This window comes from Papilio machaon, chromosome 5 (genome assembly GCF_912999745.1).
Source record: "Papilio machaon chromosome 5, ilPapMach1.1, whole genome shotgun sequence".
NCBI lineage: Eukaryota > Metazoa > Arthropoda > Insecta > Lepidoptera > Papilionidae > Papilio > Papilio machaon.
The window spans coordinates 4193430-4214995 of record NC_059990.1 but is presented as its reverse complement, the minus strand read 5'-3'; the positions used below and the strand labels follow the sequence as shown (position 1 = coordinate 4214995).

The following is a 21566-nucleotide window of genomic DNA, read 5'->3' as shown; positions in this document are numbered from 1 at the left end:
TTTTAAAGAAGAGTTTGTTGCTTGAGAATGTTTACATATAAAAACTTTAGAAGTATCTTGGTGTAATGTTTTATTTGCTCAAAATACTTCCAAATGCTTCTAAAAGATAAAAAAATAATAGACATACCCTGCTCACTACAACATAAAGTTGCACGGGAATACTTTTCTATTTCTATAAGTTTTAAACGCACACAACTCTCTTTAAACAGACACATTGTAAAGAAATTTTAAAAACAAAAAAAAAACACCTTTAAAAACTAATTAATAAAAGAAACACAAAAGTTTATTTCCAGTAAAACTAATGATTTGAACGAAATCACGGTGACTTTACGGAATTTAAATAAGAGCCATCTATAATGAATTTATAGCACTAACTATTGGTTTGATCAAATTAAGACACAACTTGCAAAAGTACAAAACAATAAACTTTAAGGAAATTGTATAAGCTATAAATAATGGCCGAATTTACTATAGCAAAATATCATAAAACTAAATAAAAATATTTTGTAAGTAGTATTTTTCAATGTATTTCTTCATACTTTGCTAAAATGTCGGTGAATCATGAATGAGCCTATTTTAGACGTAGAATCACACCACTTTAACCTTGCTTTTGATTGGCGAATTCAGTTCTGTCAAAATATCCCAAACGTAAACAAGGTGCAAAATTATAATTTTTTGGAATGTTGCGATAAATACGATAATAAATTAATTTAGTTTTCAAGAATTAATTAAAATGGATCAGGAACTACTTCTTACTAACGATGCCTTCAATACAGACGATATAACTGAATTAGAAGGTAAATAATTTCCGTAGTTATGATAATTTCTTTTAAATTACCGAATATGATGTAACTATTGCATGTTTTCAGATTTTCTTAATGGGTACGACGGGGATTTTATGACTAAATTAGAAGAAGAACTATCATTAGTCAATGATAGTCCTAGTTTAGATTGGTGCGTTGATAGTGCAAAAATTGAAACTAAACCGCAGCAATCTCCTCAACCTAAACATAATGGAAACCCATTAGTTTCTCAATACTCACAAAATAGTAAACCAGCACATAATGTGTCACAACCAAAGAGTAGTCCAGTGCTGGGTGTCTATAGTAGGAATGAAGGGTATAATTTGCCACCACCTAACAAAGCAGCACCTTTGCCTGATGTGACCCAACATGGCCAAGCAAAAATCACTCCGCAGCAACCAATGGTTATTCAACAAGTTGTTCAAAGCCCGGTATATGTAAACATTACAAGAGCAAATTTACAACAATTTCCCGACGGCAGAACATCATTTGTTCCTATTGATGGAAGTACACAACTGACTCAAGCAAATAAAACAAATCAACCTAATCAACCACTTTTGATACCAAGTAATGCAAAGACTGTGACACCATTTATTCTAAACACTCAAGATGCAAACTACTCTCCAGTTATTTTGAGATCTAATATTATTAGCCCAGAAACACAAACACTGATGTATACAAGTGAACCAATACAAGGTAACTACTTTAATTATTGTACATATGAAAAATAATTAGCTATCACCCAAAAGTCATCTTTGCTAGAAAAGATTTTTTTTTTGTTTTACTATCAAAAAATAAAATGACTAAATATTGTTTATTAGGTCTCTCATCCTTTTAAAGATTTTAATTTGTTACTTTTTGTGGTTTCCCAGGTAGGTATAAAAAATTTAATTTTAAATGGTAATGGGTGTATAAACAAAAATTATTTGTCTCGTTTCAGCTACCACTCAAAGCATTTTGACCAACACAAATTCCACCACTGAGAGCAGACCAATCCATACATTCTTTGCAAGTAATAACACACCAACAGTTCTGACTGGGATCCCTGTAGTTCTTGATGGAGATAAGATTGCTTTGAACCAGACAAATTTGGGTGTTCCGAAAGTTAAAGAGGTTAAGCGCAGTGCTCATAATGCAATTGAAAGGAGATACAGAACTAGTATCAATGATAGAATTGTTGAATTGAAGAATATGCTTGTTGGTGAAGATGCAAAGGTAATGTTAAAATTATCCTAAATTATGGTTATTACACCACTGACAAAGAGGGTAATGTTTTTCAGGTTTATAGGTATATTAATATAAATTCTATTGTGACAGCCTAGAGCCTAAACAACTAAACCAATTTGAGTAGAGTGTGGTATCATTCGATTCATCTCCTTTCCTGATATGTCATAGGGTATATTATATTGACACAAGCACAGTAGATGTGAGGGATGTAATTCTAAAAAATAGTAAACAGAATGTGTTTAAATCTCACTTGCAATAACTTTTGTTTTCATTGCAAAAAGAATTTCGATGTTTTTGAGTATAAGCTTAATAATAAGGTGTTGTAAAAACATTACAGTTTACTGCATTTAAATTAAAAAGTTTAAAATCTTTCCTTTAAAATGCAGAAAAATAGTTGGCGCTATTTCATCCATTAGAACCTCAGTCTGTCGGGTTATATATATTTTTTCGTTAATAATTTTAGGTTATTATTTGGTTTTGTTTGCTTTAACGGCTTTAGAATTAAGAGGTGTTTTAAACAGGTAACCAAAAAGTGCCATGCAATTAATGTTTTGATTTTTAATATGTTAAGAAAAAGCTTTGAAAATGTTTTTTTTTTTTTAGCTGAACAAATCTGCAATATTAAGAAAAACAATAGAATACATCAAGTACCTACAAAATCAGAATACCAGATTGAAATCAGAGAATGCAGCGTTAAAGTTGGCTTGTCAGAAGTCTGGTGTAAAGGAGCCAGTTTTCGAAGGAGCCTACACTCCACCACACAGCGATATCTCTTCACCGTACCAGTCACCGCATTCACTTGATAGTGATTCACCATCTTCACCGGAATTCAAGGTAGTCTTATATGTATTTGTCTTTTTCATTTTGACTTTGTATGGATTGAGCTTCTACCCCTTTTTTAAGATTGCATTATTTTTTCCGTGTAAATGATTTTTGCAATATTTGCAATGTTATACAGAGCAGTCTCACAGAAAAATTTATTAAAAATTACTAAAAGTCATTTTTTTACACCTTGTGAGTTTAAATTATATAAATACATAATTGGATCTGATTCCAAATTTCTAGAACTATTTTAGAGAAATTAATCTAATTTTTGAAGTATGTCATTACTCACCATTTTATTTATTACGATTTTCAGGTTGAAGACAAATATTCCAAAGTAGTTATTGGAATGGGTGATCACTCTAGGCTAGCACTTTGTGCATTTATGGTTGGTTTGATTGCTTTTAATCCGTTCAGTGCCTTCTTTGGAGCATTCATGTTTGAATCAACATCAACTGTTTATTCAACAAGAATTGATCAGAGAAGAATATTGTCAGATGAAAACTTTGGTAAGTTGTTGCACCCTTTTAACATGACAGAATATTGTACACTGGTTAGGAACCTTGCTGGTTTACTGTCTATACTGTATTTACCATTGTTTGCAAAATTTACCTCAATATATTTCGAATTTACTAATCATAGTAAAATTACAAGTAACATAGTAATCCTATTCTTACTTTAATATTATAAATATGAATATTTGGATGGATGGATGGATATTTGTTACATATATTATGGTAACTCCAGAAAACCTTATTGATTTGGGTGAAATTTTGTAAAGATGTAAAACATTGTCTGGAAGAACACATAGACTACTGGTTAATTTTTTTTTTGATTCCGCGCAGACGGAATTGCGGGCAATAACAAACTGACAAACTTTAGTAAACTATAAGATTTGGAGAATGAAAAGTTAATTTAACTTATAAATATAGTAAAAAAGACTCTTCTTACATTTTATGCAATAACTGGTTGTCTCAATTCCTGTTTTTACAGATTATTTTTTTTCCGTAATTTTTCAGACTCAGTTGGAATTACTTGGGGTTCATGGTTCTTCAACAATTTCTTTATATATTTACTTAACTTTGCGGTGCTCGCACTGTGTCTAATAAAGTTATTGGTATATGGAGATTCTGTTCCGAAATCACAATCTAAAGAAGCAGGTCTCTTTTACAATCACAAACATCAAGCTGATAATTATTTAAAGAAGGTAAGGATACCTTCATGTCTTCTGAACCTTATATTTTTGTCTTACTTACCCAAAGGCTTTTAAATGTTTATGTTAGAGGTCTAATTTTAGTCCTCTTTCCCTTCACACCCTTTTCTTATTAGGAAAGGATGGGATGGGAATCCACTTCGATTTGGCGGAAGAGGGGACGCATAGGAAAAACAAATATCCTCTTTCTGTGCGTCAAATAGCTACAGGCGATGTTTAGTTCTGTCAAGTATCACTGTGTATATTTTGAGGTTGCTCTTTCGATTCATTTGGCACTAATTGTTTGTTGTGTATGTTAATGGCGTCGGTGGCTCTTGGCTTTTGAGCACTTGACTTGCAAAAAACTTTAGGTAGGCTCCGAGCCCCTCGGTGGGGACGTATGTGATAACATCACACGTTTTACGAATGCAGTTAATACATTTACAAAATGTAATACAACAAGTTTAAATGAAATTAGGGTGATCTAAGTAACGGTCGCCTGGAGCTGCACCGCGCGTTGAGCGTGTGCGGTAAGAGCGTGCAAGCGGGCGGGGCGGGGCGCGCCGGCCTGCCCGCGCTGGCCGCAGCGGCCCTGCGACAGATGCTGCAGCGGCTGCCCTTCGGCGGCTTCCTCGCCAGGCGGGCGGGCGACTTGTGGACCGATAGGTATCACATATATTTTGACTCTAGTTACGAACGAGCAGAATCGTTCAAAGAACGAAGTGATAGCTACACCTAGACGTTTGCAACAAACTACAGGCTTGCAATTGAAAGTAAACCAATTTCCTTTTCCTATCCCATGATTAATAAAGTGTGGGGAGGAATCACTACCACTTATCTTCTGTCAAGTCGTGGCATTGCACCAGTCGAGCTGAACATTCCTGCAGCAGTTAATACTTCTGCAGACTGTACCATTGTTTACTAAATAAATTATTCTTCTTATTGTAGCCCCGCAAGACGAGCGACACGTCATTGGGCCGCTGAAGTAGCGAACGTTTCTAATCGTCTGGCGCAGTTAGAGATCCTGTCGAGCCACAAGGGCCGCAGCGAGCGCGTGCTGCTGGCGCTGCAGGCCATCAACCTGGCCGAGGTGACCGGCAACAGGCAGCTCATGTCTGACACATATGTCACCGCTGCACTGGTGTTTAAGGACTACATGCCCAAGATTGGAAATTGGTTGTGCGGGTAAGGTTTATTAGTAGGGATTATTGTATTTTTTGATAGGAAATAATAATTGAATTTGCATTGCCACAAGAAATTCTCTCGTGATCCGTGATGTGTCAGGATTAACCATCTCTCAAATAATTAGCACTCTTTATAACTAATTTTCTATAGTTTTACGCGTATTAACTCGGGTGAACTATGTGTTTGTTTGCATCAGGTACTACTTGAGGCTGTGCGGCACGTGTTCGGATGCGAGTGCGCAGACGCAGGTGAGACTGCGGTGGGCGGGCAGTGCGCGCGGGCAGAGGTTCCTGCGCACGCGGCGCTGGAGCTACGAGCGCGCGCCGCACGCGCTGCTCTCCCGTCTGCCCAGCCCTGCTGACCCTCTCGCGTACGCTATGCGGGTACGTTAACTGCGTCTATAGTAAAACAAATGTACTTCCTAAGATTGTCTAAATGTAACAAATAACTAACGAGAGAGTGTGTATATATATGATCCCATGCAATACTATGACGTCATAGCTTGCAAATTGAAAAATAAGGTAAAAAACCAGTAAAGCCGATACAATCTGTGAGATCAAATTTCCAGCGATTTCTGATAGATCTAAAGCAGGGATCCCCAAACTATTTTGGACATGTGACCACTTTTCCAAAATAAACTGTTATCTCAGACCCCCATGGCCAAATTAGCTACTTTTAAGATCAATTATTATTATTATTCATTCTGATTTAGGTCAATAGAAGAAGACAGAATGAGAATTAGCAATGCTTTAAGTTCGATATCGACCCCTTTGGGAATCCCTGATCTAGATAATTAACGTGAACAATTTTAATTGAAATACATTATATTATGGTGTGTGTGTGTGCAGGCATACCACGTGGAAGTGCTGCAGAAGAGCCTACAGATGTTGCTGAGCGCGGACGAGAACAGCAGCACGCGGGATGTGCTCGATCTCGTCAAACTCATACTGGACGATGTCTCCACTGACTCGCCGCAACATACAGGTTTGTGCACTACTCATGTATTGTCATCCCTTACATTCCCTTTCACAAAACAGAGACAACAATATGTATTAAAAATATCGTTCAGTGTTCAGTGAAACGTTTGCTATCTCATTTTTCCCAAACAGAATAAGAAAGCCCACAATTTTTGGTACAATAATTTCTATATTACGAATAACTTACAGAAAAATTATATACTGTTTTTCATAACCAAAACTTTGTAATTAAAGTTACACCTCGTCTTTGCTAAACTTCATATATTGGCAGTCGTTAAAACCTTGACCAGACAGGACCGTAATCAAAAAATATCCAAGTTCGATCCCCGCCATGTACCAATGTGTTTGATTTTCGTATTTCATATATACATTTATCGCACATATCTGAGAAGAAATTTAAAGATATGTGTGAAGTCAACCAACCTGTTCTATGCCAGCGTGATTATGGCCTAGTCACTCCTAAATTGGTTAGTCTCTGGGCCTCTCTGTGGTGACTGACTATATTTATGGTTATAAATTGTACTGCGATGTGCAGGTTGTTGGGACCCTGTGATGGAGTGGTGGGCGAACATGGTGGGTGTGGCGGCGGCGTGGTTGCTGGGTGAGGCGGCGCGCGCGGCCGAGCTCGCCGACCGCCTGCAGCTGCTGCCAGAGACCCTCGCCAACTGCGAGGACCCCCTGCCTGGGTAATTACACTTGTGTCTAGTTAAATGTACAAAAATGTACATATATATATTTTTTATAAATATACAGTTGTTCAAAAAGTGACGTATTGCAGGGACGATTGTCTATTAAAAAGAAAAAAAATCAACCACGAAGTTTTTACGAAAAAAAATTTATAAAAGTTTTTATGATTCATGCAAATATTTCTAAAAAGAAGCTACTATAATTTGTTTCAATATCAGATTTAATGATTTCATTCAATTAGTTAGGTTAGGTTTTATTTTATTTCATTAAATTTCATTTTTATTTCATATCAATAAAAAATCTACTGAAGACTTGGCTGTATGGGCATAGTTCCCTTTGCCTACCTAGAATGGGTGAAGTAAACAAAAAAAAATGTCTGCTAATATTATTTTACGCTTGGCGCCATTTTCCAAAAGTTATCTTTTTGTTATTGTGTTAAATTGCTTCATTTTTTCGCAACTGTATTAAAAATAGTTGTGTCGATTTCAAATTGGTAAAAAAAAAGTAGAAAATTATGAATCATTAATAATTTTTGGAATTAAAGAATACAATATAAATATATAGTCGAATTAAGTAAAAAAATTTGCGAAATAAGGTACCTCATAACTCCTGATACGGATTGTCTGGAATCTTTAACTTCCTCGTATTTTTCTTCCGACTAACAGTCGCGGCGTTTGGACAGCTAATATCTAACGTTAAAGATAAAATATCTACCACTCGCCGTCATTTTTGTGAACAATCGATTCTCTCATCGGAATTCGAAAATAAAATTTATGACAAGTTATAATAAACGCTTAGTAATGCTCATTGTTCAATGTAAGCTCTTCTCACAGACGTCCGATTTAGAATTTCTAGTTCGATATTGTTTTATAAACATGAACATAGTTTATATCTTTGGTTATTATATAACTATTGTCTTTGGTAGTAATAATAAACAGTAGTGTTGTACAGAGCGCTGCACTCCGCATACAAAAGCCGGCGCGCCTTGCTCAGCCTCGCTCACTGCTCCGATGACCGCCTCAGGGAGAGGACTTCGCAAACCATTCTCAAGGTGCGGTTTTATTTATTTATTTATATTATACTTTATTTAATTCTAATTTGTGATACAGTGTGATATTCAACAGTTTGTGATTAGTTTTCTAATCTCCATGTATACAGAGTGTTTATAGATTTAAGGATTTTTTTTTGTTCTGTTATAAAACTGTGTGGTTGTGTAGTGAATAAAAATTTATGTATTTTTTATTATATCATCTAGTATCTAGATTTTCTTGTCATGAAAATTCACTTTTACGTTTACATTCTTCCAATCCAGCGATAATGGTTTCGACCGCTGGACTGGAATTATGTAAAATCTTAGTTGCAGTTGTAGACAAGAGGTCTTTTATTATTTTGTACAGATGTGTGATATTGCTGGAGCCCGATTAGCAGATTCATTGGCGTATTATTGCTGCAGAAAACCAACTCAACTTATGATGGTATGAAAAAGTTCCCTATATTTTTCTATTTATCTTTTTTTGCTTTATCATTTTAAATTAGATTTGTATATTAGACATAGTGGCATTTGAAATTATTTTATCTTAGGTAAATAATTTTGTTTTCCCTGTTTTTTTTAATTGACAGCTATGTTTTTACATTTACAGCTACATTATTTTTTAAGACCATTTTTTTTATTTAGCTTGATTGAAGATGCTTGTTGTGGAGGTAGCGGCATGTTGACTATTGCGGGAGTGCATTGTAGTTGCATTGCACTTGTTACCATTTTTGTGCAATATTACTACAAGGCAATTCTCGCTTTAGTTGCTTTCATCGTTTCGGTTCCTTATTTTGCTACAATTTGTATTTATTTTGATTTATTTTATTGTGTTTGCATTTTGATTACCGTAAATCTTATCTGCTATTCTTAAAAATTAGAAACATTAGAGTTGTGTATTGTTATCTTTTACGTAAAACAAATAGAATTTGTCGCGGTCACTATTGAAAATCTGTTCTGTTATTTGTAATTTAAAGATTTCTCCAGGCCTTACAATATTGTTAAAGAATTTAGTCAAGAATAGTTAGTGAAGTTTGTGGTGTTAGTTGATGCAAGTGCTGTGCTGCGACTGGGTGCTGGAGGTGCGCGCGGGAGTGTGGGAGGCGGGAGCTGGCGCGGGGCAGGGCGCTCCGCCCGCACCTCACGCACAGCTGCAGGCCTTCCAAAGGGACTTGCACTCGCTCAGGAGGCTGTCGCAGAATCTACCGGTCAGTTGTCACCATCAAATTAATATTTAATTGACAATGAATCCAAGTACTCGTTACGTTGAACAAAATGCGACGTTTAAACGAGTCTATGTTTCGGTTGCAACGTCCAGTGGGTGACGTCGCGTGTGTTCCTGCAGTCGGCGGTGTGTCGCATGATGGCGGGCGCGGCGCCACGTCGCACTCAGCAGCTGCTAGACGGCAGCCTGCGTCCTAGATTCAATCGCTCCTCAATTATATGCGGAAAAGGTAAAGAAATTTGCCAAATAGCAACTTGTCTTGTATCTTAAATTGGAATAATTTGATATATAATTGTAATGTAGAACGCGCGCTGGAGGGAGGTAGTGGGGAGGGTGAGCGCGCGGTGGCGTTGTACATGGCGTGCAAACACTTGCCTGCTGGTGTGCTGGCGGCGCCGGGCGAGCGCGCTGGCATGCTGGCACAGGCCGCCGCCAGCTTGCAGCGTGTCGGACATCGTAGTCGACTGCCGCACTGCTACCACCTCATGAAGTCTCTCGGCACGTTACCCGCCGGCCATTGACACATACTCACCTAGCACATGAGTCACAATTTGCCATTCCTCTTATTCATCCTATCCTTATTCCATTCAGAGATGGTGTATCAGGTTTTCGCTCTAAATATTGATCTATCGACCGTCATGTCAGTTAATTCCTCTCATTTTCTTGAAAAAAAAAAACAGAGATAGCAATAATTTTCTTATGTGTGCTCAGATGGTTGAAATTCACGATGACACGTGCAGCTTTATGATGCTAACCGACTCCGTCATAGCGGTATAGTATGACCAGGAATAAACCTAGCCACATTGATGAATAACACTTATGGAAAAAAGTAGTTAAAATGTGACATTGTCATCATTGATTGTTGTCATAACATAAGAGCTGTAGTATTTGAATGACAGGCTAGGTTTTTTTCATAGTCTAGGTCTACTACTTCGTAATAAACTGTGCCTCTGATTCTGCCAGCGATCGTTTTAAAAGTCTTTGACCGCTTTTATAATCAGTAGAAAAAATTAAAGAATTAGATATATGAAACCTGTTTGAAAATTTATATTCTGTGATTAATAGGAATAAGTGTAATACATAGGCTAAATGCTTTTGGGGGTTGTACTGTAGCGAGAATTAAGAATTCGCAATAAAACACAATCGGCTAAGTAATGAATAAAATGTTGAGTGCAATAATAATAATATTTTTAGCGAGTCCAAAAATCAAATTTCTGTAGTACGCCAAGTAGTAATTCTTTAAAAAACAATAATTTATTTTGAGCTCCTTCCATGGGTTTACAACTATAATTAGTAATATTTTTTTTTTAATTTAATGCGAAATAATTTTTAGAGACAGTTTGGCAAGCTGTTCGGAAATAACCCCCTCTTATCCTCCCTCCTCCCACCACACTATGTTGCTTTTTTATAATGAATAAGCTAGCGCTTGACCACAGTTGCTGCACAGTAAAAGTAATGCAATTGTTGAATATATATTTTTTTAGTTTTAATACATAAGTAGCAATTATATTAGACAACCGTTTTAATTATTAATCCCAATATTCTTACATCACTAGTAGTTTATAAATTTTGTTATTATTTTTAATAAGTGCCTTACAACAGTGAATCGAAATACTTATGATGTAATATTTTAAAATCTTTAAACATATTAGACATTTTGTATTCCATATTACCGGTATACAATTACATTATGAATTACAACATATTGTTAAATATAGTCATTTACAAATCATTTTAAAAATGTAGTAAGAGATTATAGTTTTTAAATGGTAGCCCTTTAGATTTTGATAACAGAGACAATTTATTTGTTTTTATATAACTATAAATAATTGTTCTTTTCATATGAATTTTATTTTAGTTTAAAATATTTAGATGAAACATATGTTTTTTTTATTACTAAAATCATAAATTTGTATTTATAATGCCACACAAGTATCATAAGCTAATGCAATTTAAATGAATGTTATGTTATCAAAATCATGATTGTAATTTAAAAAAATAGAATAAGCAGTAATTAAAATAATTTTCTTGGAAAAAAATGTTGTTTAATATTACATTTTACCTCTTCATTGTAATTAGGAAAACAAACGATAGAAGATGAACGTCTTAACAGTCTTTACTATCTTGAATATGACGCTAAAAAAGTACCTTGTTAATACTGCATAGATATTATGATGTGACCTACTGCGATATTTTTGACCTGCCTGAACAGATAACGAAGCTATGAATGAAAGATATTTTTTTAACTCCGTATTTTAAATTTCGAGGACCTTTTACACCCAGCGCTTTTTCCATCTTGTGTGTTTTCTTGCTATTCGCACGGCTTAAATGTCTCGTAACCAGGCCATTAAAAAATCTACTGTCAAAACTCAAAACCAGTGAAGAAAACTTGTAATTGTCAAAGAATATGACATTTCCGGCTCGTTAATAAATATATTTAATAATTTGTCCATTTCCAGGAATATATATTCAGATTAGAGGTACATATTTCAATTTCGTTATTTTTTATAGTAAACGACAAAAATTTTAGAGATTTACTTAATAGACAATTTCCACACAGTACAATATAGTAAGATATCAACGTTAATAAAACACATCGCAATGGTAAGTCCTTAGCTTAGTTAATCGTTTGTTGATTACATTTATCTATAATATAGATTGTACGGATTATTTAAATAAACTAAATACTATCCATGTCGGTAAATATTCTTTTTTTTAGTTAAATTGTTTATTCTATTTCTTATGCTTCAGGGTTTCATTTTTATTTACAAAATGTGAAATTGTTTAAAAAATTATTCGCTTTTACATTATAGACAACGACAGTGAACAATTCACAGAAGAAAAGTATGAACTCAAATAATACCGCACCAGGTGGAGTACGTAAAAAGTCAGGACCTAAGTTTGAATTGACCGAGGAACAGCGTCGTGATATAAAAGAAGCATTTGATTTGTTTGATACTGAAAACACAGGAAAAATTGATACAAAAGAATTGAAAGTGGCCATCAGAGCCCTCGGTTTTGAGCCAAAGAAAGAAGAAATCAAAAAGATGATTGCAGAAATAGATAAGGGTGATGGGAAAATAGCATTTGAAGATTTTCTTGATGTGATGACTGTAAAAATGGCCGAAAAAGATACTAAGGAAGAAATTATGAAAGCTTTTAAGCTCTTTGATGATGATGAAACTGGTGAGATATAGTTATCACTAATGCTTAGACTAAAAACAATAAATTTTCACTTAAGCTTTCATTCAAAGTTGATTTATGTAGCTTTTTGCTAGGCATTTATGTTTAATACCTTTTACTCTAAATAGAATTTTGTATGTCTTTTTTATTTTGTGTATATTTAGTATTAATCTTAAATATGAAAAATAATTTTATTTCAGGCAAAATATCTTTTAAGAACTTGAAGAGGGTGGCAAAGGAGCTTGGTGAGAATTTAACAGATGAAGAGCTCCACGAGATGATAGATGAAGCGGACAGAGATGGCGATGGTGAAATTAATCAGGAGGAGTTTTTAAGAATAATGAAAAAAACTAGTTTGTATTAATAATTGAAAACTTTTCATTATTTATTACAGTTATTAGTAATAATAAGTAAAGCCTGATTGATCTATATATCACAAATCTCAAATAAAATTTGTGTAAGAATGTGTAGTTACATTTAAGGTTCTTTCAGTTTTTAATGTATTAATGTCTTAAATAGATCTTAAATTTTGAGTTTTTAATGCATTTTTGTTTTAAACATGAACATTTGATATGGTTTATTTGTAGTTTGTATTGTTAAGTTGTAGATTGATACTAAATTATATGGCCAGTTACATTAAATTATAATTATTGTATGCAACTACGGTCTATATCAGGGATTCCCAAAGGGGTCGATATTGAACTTAAAGCATTTCTAATTCTCACTCTGTCTTCATCAATAGAAGTATTGACCTAAGTCAGAATGAATAATAATAATTGATCTTAAAAGTAGGTAATTTGGCTATGGGGGTCTGTGGTTAATGGTTCATTTTGGAAAAGAGGGTCACTTGTCCAAAATAGTTTGGGGATCCCTGGTCTAACAAAACCCCTGGTAAACACCTATAACCTAGTTAAAATCAACATTAAACATTCATAATAGTGGTCTAAAGTCATAGAAAGTGTTAAGAAGTTTGAAATATGCAGTATTTAATTATTTTGTGCTTAATTGTTCCTTGTGCAAGCAAATATTAACTGTATGGTTGTAAAATTTTAAATTTTTACACTGAATGTTATACTTGTTGTATGTGCAAACTACTAAAACCTATTTTTATATGACATCTTTGCTTTTTACTCTGTTTGCGCACAAATAGAATTAAAATTCACATACACACTAATTATAAGAAATCTGTTGCAAAACTATTTACAGTCTGTGATAAATGTATTCATTTCCTTTGTATTTTGTAAGCAACAATTCAGCTTTTAAAGTATCTAGTCACATTCCAGTTTATTTTAAACATTGTTCAAATAATAATCCAAATAAAATAATATCCTAATAATTTGAGATAAGAATTAGTAAACAGCATAACACATTGTCTATGTCTAGTTTCTAGTAGATTTTAAGTTTTACTTTAAAGCTTATTACTGGCATTTAATAAATTAAACTTGAAATATTTATAAAAAAAATTGATTTTTGTATGCTCTATTGGAAAGTATTAAATTATTCAAGTATATTATTTTTTTTTAATTAAATTTATAAAATGTTTATGTGTGGAGGTTGCCAATTTGAGGATAGACAAAGTGGATTTCAGGAATACTAGCTGTCGGCTGCAACTCATCTGCGTGGGATCAAAAAAACTTAATTTGTATGTGTCCTTATAGATTATGTTTTACATCTATGCCAAATTTAATTGAGATCCATTGAGCCATTCTGGTTGATCTCTTAAAAAATATCCATCCATCTAAACATTTACATTTATAATATTACTATATGATTAGTTAAATGATTATGCCTTGCAGTAGACTGAAAGGATTGAGTCACAAGTTGATTGTTTTTTTTTTAAGTAAGTAAAACATATTTATTCAAAAAATGTTTATTTTACAAAAACAGGAACATATAAAATTGATTGAGATTTACCCTTATAATTTACAATAGAAACATATAAAACCTAAGCAGATCTTTCCACCACGGTACCTTCTGGTTGCCCAAAATAGGCTTTAGAACACATTTTCACAAAAAGACCAATTTCTACAACTCCGGGTATCATTTTTACAAATGCACAAACATCCTCCCAATCCAGATCTTGATTAGTAAACATCCAATCTAAAATAAAGTTGCCATTATCTGTAACAACTGGTCCAGCTTTTGCTATAGCAGCCCGTAACTTTATTTCTCCGCCATATTTTTGTGTTATTTTGTTTCTAATTGGAACATAAGCCATAGGAATCACTTCTATAGGTATTCCCTTTTTATATCTATCGCCTAGTCTTACAGAATCTTTGGTGTAGTCAGCTATGACAATAAGTTTCTTTGAACAGGAAGCAACGATTTTTTCTTGTAACAAACATCCTCCACCACCCTTTATCAATGTCATGTTCGAGTCAACTTCATCTGCGCCATCAATTGTAACATCTATCACAGGATTGGTGTCGAGTTCTCCGAGCGTCAGATTATGCTTTATAATAAGTTGTTTAGCTTGGAACGAAGTTGGTATACATACAACCTTAAGATTTTCGAGTTCAACTCTTTCTGCAAGACGTTGCACTGCATACACAACAGTCGAACCACTGCCCACACCAAAGATGCAGTCACTTTTCACAAATTCATCCACAGCTTGGAATGCAGCCACTTGTTTTGCTTTCTCTAAAGACATTTTACTTGCGTTTACTGACCGGCAACGAAATAGCAACAGCTCTGTGAGCTTGATGCACCTTGTGAATCCGATTGCTCTGCACCTAAATAACATTCATTACATCTATTTATAGTCCTCTCAATTTAAACTTAACGATATACGTTTACAGAGAAGTATTTCGCTTGGCTTTTGGCTTTCGAGTTTCGACTTTGGTAAACCTTTAGGTTATAGACTTTTAGAGTAGATTAAAAATATTTCCTAAAGTCAAATCAAAGTAGTATTTAACTATAACCATAGAGCATGTAATATAAAGTATTTAAAAGTGAAAAGTATAAAGATGTTTAAATATTTGTCGTAGGAATGTAGGTACTCTTAAAAAAATAGACACTTTTGTCAAATATTGAATATATACTTTTTAATAAATTCAAAGCATATATATATGTCAACTTACTTTTTTTCGTGTCAACTTTGAGGCGTTAATTTTTTGTAACAAAAAATAAATGTCGTCGCATGATAGATACGATACACTTAATTCACTAACGTTCTTTCATGCATGCCATTATGTTAACGTTATCAAGAATGTAAGTTAAGTGCCAGCACTATTAGATTTTTTAAATAAAATTTTATAACTAGCTAAAAATATTTAAACTTTAATTTTGTGTAACTTTGTCACGTCACTAGCCCACTTTGTAATTATTTTCGTATTAAAATGATTTACTCGGTTATGAAGTATTAGTATCCTGTATACCTGTAATTGACTAATGATAGCTGAAAATAATGAGTTTAGCTGAAATTTCCAAAACTTTAACGAGATTCTCAGTGTCAGTGTCTCGATGTCATTCGAACTATTGGAACAAGAGAGGTCAACAAAATATCGAGCAGTGCCCTCAATAGTATAGGTAAATAGGTGTCTACCTATTACTGCGCACCATTTTTTGACTGCAAATTAACATAAGGTCATGTCAAATTGTGGTCAAGCGCTAGTTAACTAATATTTCGCATTAGAAACTTTGTGAAGAAATGGAAAAAGTATGAATACGAGGAAACTAAATTAATACATACCTTACATTCCAGCTGTATTTTAAATGTGTGAAGTAGGTAAGTTTTGTGGAGCTTTTTTGTCAAGTATGATACGCATTGATTCTCGCCAGATTTGTTTAAAGTTTATCACTAACTATGATTAATAACAAATGAGTTATTCAACTTTTACAATTATTATTCACATGCATTAACTTCTTCCGACAATTGATTTAAGTTTTGAATCATTATGCTTTGATCATGAAGCAGTTTTCGAACAATGGATAAATGCAATGATAAATCAAAAGGTTCCGGTACTCTTCCATGTTTACAAAGCGTTGACAGATTTTCCTCGGAAGCATTTTTCTGTGAAATTTTTACTGTACTTCCAGTAAGTACTACTGGTGTATTTGTGATAAGTCTTTTGTCATTATATTTTATGCGTTGTAGCTTCATATTCTGATGTCGTAAACTTTTAACTTCATTAGTAACATTCTTAAAATCACTTTCTAAAATTTTTAGCTTGTTATAGTAGAAGCGCGTTTTTTGTTCTAATTGCTCACATCTTTGAACCTCATTTTGGTAATCGGCATAATACTGACCACAATAAAATATTATCGTTTTTAATTTATTAAATAGGCTTATATCTTCTACAGGTTGATTACGGAGATTCTGTAATTTTTCATATCCCAATTTAATCCAGCTATTAAGATTGTCGATTTTATTGTAAACCTTTAAGTTTTCCTTGGTTAGGTCTTGAATAATTTGCTTCAATTTTGTATTGTCTTGAATAACCTTGACAGTATTGTTTTCTATAGTTTCAACAAGTGCTTTCATTTTATCAGATTCTCTATCCTTAGCTGACATAACCGTACTTGCTACGACTACAAAAATAAATTGCAAAAATTAACACTCAATTTGAGTAAATTACTAGTAGTTACTAATTATTGTAAAAATTTTTCCGTTGTACTAACAGCAAGCAGTTTTGATTTTTTCGTTCAATGTTTTCATCTTCTTCCTCTTTGATTGTAAATTTTCTTTGCATTGCTTAACGATTTCAAATACATCACGGTCAGCGTTGGAATCTTGATCTTTGAAATGAAATCTGAAAATAGATAAAATAGACCGCTAAGAAAGTTCCGGGATAGCAGTTAAACCTTTAAGAATGGTTTTTTTCATAACATAACCAAGTAGGGTTGGTGAAAGGCAGGTGGCCGGTCGAAAAAAATGAAGCCAAATCATTAAGGTTTATAAAACCGTGTGCGCCGACCCCACGTGAGTGGAATAAGGACAGGGAGATGATGATGATGATGATGAAAGTGTCAAAGGGTCTTTTATGATCAGATAAAGGTCGTGGAGACCTGATTAAAGTCAACTGGTGCACCTATGGTTTTGGCGGCTCATTTATTATACACGACTACAGACTTAAAACAACGATGAAACGGTTAATAATAACAAACTAAAACTTATAGTCCTTGTAGAAAATTGACCTTTGTAGTTCTCTTGTGATGGAAGACAAAGATTGACGCATTACATTGCTGTCAACAATTTCAGTATCATCACTTGGATCGAACTGCATACATTTCTCTTTATTTGACATGTTCAATATAATTTTGGGAACATCAATTTATTCAGCAAAAATTTATTTTATCTTATATACATCAAAATATCACTAAAAATGCTACTGTCAAATGGTCTTTGACACTTTAAAAAAGGAAAATTATTCAACAACAATTGATATTCATAAAACAGGTTGCATTAAATAGCAAGATGGAAAAATTTACTTCCCCTTAATTCTTATCTCAATTATACGCAACATATTTTTAAACTTAATTGTCTGACCCGGTTTTCTTTGTCATGCTGTGTTGATGTTATCATACATAATTTATAAAAAAGGTCAATAAGGCCCTACAATTGGGAGATTTGATGATTTGAGACACAACATAAAAAAATTCAGGGTGTACAGATTAAAGATATTGAGGGTTTGATTTCAGCAGTAGGTGCTTTGGTAAAAGCTCTTTTCCAAAATTAAGTATTATTTAATTACGCATATCTATAAAATAATAGGGATGTAGGATTACATGCACGCAATATTTGCTTAATTCTTCTTAAATTATTTTATAAGTGGCCTTGCAAGTGGAACTCTACTCATTAGATTAAACCGCAACAAAATGTAATCGTTTTATATGAACGTGATAGCAATGCGAGGTACAATAAAAATAGTTTACATGACCTTTTCTATTTCACTCTGCCAGTAATAAACGTAGACCTATCTAAAGTTACGAGCATGCTATATTCAGTTGCGCCAGCCAATTTTCCGCCAAACGCCGTCCGGCGATCTGCTATTTCGTTTGTTCACGAGACAACTGCTCCGTGTGGTAACCATTTCACGCTCGATTTCTGTCCCGCCACTAAAAGTAGGGACGTAAATCTATATGTATGTTGTTTCGAAAAAAGAAATCTTATTAAACATTTTGTACAGTAATACACGTTAAAAATATTACATAGGTTGTTAATATGATGTCTAATCAACTGGTGTCCGGTAAATTTATATTGGATTTTATACACATAGGGCAGGACACTGTATCAGCCCAGTAATATCAATTGTCGCTATAATAATGAACAAAAAATTAATATGATAATAGAGCATTAAAACATCGTAATGAATGAAAATGATTCGCCGATATATTCTAAAAGGATTCCGATCTTCTTACTTAGCCGTTATCCGCACGGTCGGTTTATTTCAATTTCCTTCATAAAAGACGCTATTCTCGGATTTGAAGTAGATTTATCATGGTCGGATAAAGCGGGCACTTTTTGTGCTTTTCTTGCGCCTGGATCTGACCCGAGATCTGTCCACTTAATGTGAATAATGGTGTGCGATGGAAAACGAATGCGGACATGAACACAAAAGACAACAATACCGAGCGATTTTCAAGATTTGATACAGGCCTCGGTGAGATAACAATCCATTGCGTGTCTGCTCGGGAGAAAGCTTCAGCTTATTATACTATCGTATCGTCAAATAACAGAGCATTAGGGCGAGCATATGCCATCTAAGTGTTATTGCTTAAGTGTAATAATTATTCTTTTGGCGCCTTTTTAAATTGTTAATAAGTTCGGGTTAAACAGATCTCCATAATGTGTCATCTTAAGGTGCCGATCATCTAATTACTAAAAACTAATATGACATCTTAAAAAAGTAAAAAAGCATAAAAATAAGCTACAGCTTCTACAATCAACAAGGGCAGTCACTTCTACTTATCTAGTATCATAAAAAAATTGAAACGAGAGAGAAACGCAAGACTAGTAATACCTGCAACAAAATATTCAGAGCATGGATGCATCTAGATAAATATTTAATACTCATCTTCATAGTGGAAGCGAGATCAAGACGATATCCGTGGAATGCGAGACGGTCAGAGATAATCGATTTGTGAAGAAGCTTGGAGCGGCGAGAGGGCTGCATTCTGGACGCAAGTGATGTATCCCAGCTAATATAATCACTAACTACTCGCCCATATAACTACTCATTCGGATCAACTCGCTGGATAACTCAATTACGGCCCGCACTACATAATGCCGGCAATATATCGCGTATCGGTTTACGTATTTCTCTTGTCTGGACCGCAATCGACAAAGGGTAATACGGTTCACTCCACGTGTATTGTTTCGTAATTTCGCAGAGGAAAGTAAATTACCACGTAATTTTCATTTTGTAATTTTTGCTAGAAACGAACTGGAAAGTTACATGAAATTTTCTTTAATTTATCTACAAATACTAGATGCACCTCCCGACTTTGCCCGCGTGAACTTTGAAAATGTCGAACTTTAGACATGAGGATATAAAAAATGAAATATTTATTATATTGAAATTATATTTACTACGTAGTTCTAATTTAAATAATTCTGTTGAAGGAACAATATTTCTGCATAAAAATTTTCATCTTAGGTATTAATGAAGCTTACGGAATTAAAACAATGAAAAGTTATAACCTATATTTAGTTTTATTACTCCTTGTAGGTTGTAAAGGTAGCCGGTATTCAGTTCGGACACGCGTAAATAGTTAAATCTACTACTCTAATACAATTTGTAGTAAACCATGATCCCGATGCTAAGGTCGCATTATCGGATTGGAAAAAAACTGTTCGTACACAATTAGCGCAGGTCGAAAATGTAACTTAATCAATGGGCTTAAAGTTTGTATTTGTGTGTGTTGCTAGAAGTGAGTAAGAGGGCGAGTTTTACAATGTTCATGTGACGGCAGAACCTTTTTGTTGAATCTTTTGTGTTGGGAGTCCGCGATACCCCCGGGGCCGTGGGGCACGATTTCCATTACACGAGAGAGTTTTTCGAAGTTTCTTTTTAAAATCTTGCAGTGCATTTAATTATAATCTTTTTACATCACTCTCTTTATAGCTGTCGCTTTTGTTTCGAATAGGAACACAAAAGCTGGTATTTACTACACCCAAGTAAATCAGTACAAGTATGATCTGCTAAAAAATAAGTAAGACAGTATAATTTTTTCTTCAATATTATGAATAATAGCCAGCATCGAAAATTATTTGAATATTTTATTAGCATATTATAAAAAAAATATTATAATTTTTTTAACACAAACAACCTTCTAATCTATAGTGGAATTAGTCATAATAAACTTACAATATTTATTTTCCTAACAAAAACTAAAGAAATGTTATTATTATACAAGTGTTGGGTATAAAAGTGACGCAGAACATCTGTTGAACAACTTCTGAAACTTCTTTGTAAGAACAAAGTGCGTCCTTAGGGCTTGGCTGTATGCTGTTTTCAGTAATTCGTACATAAATATTTTTAGACCATTTTATCCATACTTTAAATATCTTTCTACTGACATGTATTTCTATATATATTTATATATACAGGGAGCCCGGGAAATACGTGTACATCAAAGTAATACAGATTCCTTGGTTGAAAATATGACTATTTAACCCAACTTACCTATATCCAAGTGGCTTCGTTTGGACGCTAGAGGGCTTTAAATTTAGCAAAATATTTTCAATTAATTTAAAAATCTCGAAAAGTCTTTAATAGGTATAATTCATATTGAAAACACAGTTTTTATTTGATATAAAATACACCATTTTGGAAAACAAACATTTATTATAAAACCAACACCTCGAAAACATGAGAATCATATTCAACTATAGCATGGAATAATTATATAGAATACTAGCTGTCGCCCGCGACTCCGTCCGCGCGCAGTTAAAAAAAAAAAATGAAAAATAGATGTTGGCCGATTCTCAGACCTACTGAATATGCTCACAAAATTTCATGAGAATCGGTCAAGCCGTTTCGGAGGAGTACGGTGAAGAAAACTGTGACACGAGAATTTTATATATTAGATTGCAAAATTCATAGAATTATTCTATGGAATTTGCGGTATTTGTTATACAATCGTAAAAATAATTTATTTTCAATGTTCCAGGACACTATTTTGTTTGTCACTGCCCAAATACATTGTTAATTGGCAATATTTAGTAAGAATAATGTTCCGTCATTACTTATTAAAAAAAGTTTCGTAAATTGTAAGTCTGTAATGTCAATTT

At 33.8% G+C, this 21566-nt stretch overlaps 4 protein-coding genes across 5 annotated transcripts; 2 read left to right on the top strand and 2 right to left on the bottom strand.

The window, feature by feature from the left end:
- Window positions 1-603: 603 nt before the first annotated feature.
- LOC106708898 (sterol regulatory element-binding protein 1) lies at window positions 604-10789 on the top strand. The gene is made up of 16 exons (XM_014500495.2): window positions 604-797; window positions 870-1499; window positions 1744-2018; window positions 2634-2864; window positions 3169-3361; window positions 3872-4059; window positions 4523-4710; window positions 4993-5229; window positions 5426-5612; window positions 6078-6213; window positions 6742-6892; window positions 7845-7944; window positions 8291-8368; window positions 8970-9131; window positions 9242-9377; window positions 9452-10789. Exons 1-16 carry the CDS (start codon window positions 734-736, stop codon window positions 9667-9669), a joined length of 3174 nt encoding a protein of 1057 aa, XP_014355981.2. The 5' UTR covers window positions 604-733; the 3' UTR covers window positions 9670-10789.
- A 761-nt stretch (window positions 10790-11550) lies between these two features.
- LOC106708781 (caltractin) lies at window positions 11551-12724 on the top strand. Of its 2 annotated transcripts, none has more exons than XM_014500337.2 (3): window positions 11551-11628; window positions 11962-12334; window positions 12532-12724. In XM_014500337.2, the coding sequence occupies exons 2-3, from the start codon at window positions 11995-11997 to the stop codon at window positions 12693-12695; spliced, it is 504 nt and encodes a 167-aa protein (XP_014355823.2). In that variant the 5' UTR covers window positions 11551-11628; window positions 11962-11994; the 3' UTR covers window positions 12696-12724. The 2 variants fall into 2 exon arrangements, with proteins under 2 accessions (XP_014355823.2, XP_014355822.2); XM_014500336.2 differs by lacking the exon at window positions 11551-11628 and adding an exon at window positions 11635-11752.
- Window positions 12725-14223: 1499 nt separating this feature from the next.
- LOC123720922 (ribose-5-phosphate isomerase) lies at window positions 14224-15197 on the bottom strand. Its single transcript, XM_014500263.2, has one exon. It carries the CDS (start codon window positions 15072-15074, stop codon window positions 14277-14279), a length of 798 nt encoding a protein of 265 aa, XP_014355749.2. The 5' UTR covers window positions 15075-15197; the 3' UTR covers window positions 14224-14276.
- An 880-nt stretch (window positions 15198-16077) lies between these two features.
- On the bottom strand, window positions 16078-17582 carry LOC106708717. Its single transcript, XM_045677979.1, has 3 exons — window positions 17468-17582; window positions 16952-17082; window positions 16078-16861 (listed from the first exon to the last, which is right to left on the bottom strand). Exons 1-3 carry the CDS (start codon window positions 17575-17577, stop codon window positions 16176-16178), a joined length of 927 nt encoding a protein of 308 aa, XP_045533935.1. The 5' UTR covers window positions 17578-17582; the 3' UTR covers window positions 16078-16175.
- Between the last annotated feature and the right edge of the window lie 3984 nt (window positions 17583-21566).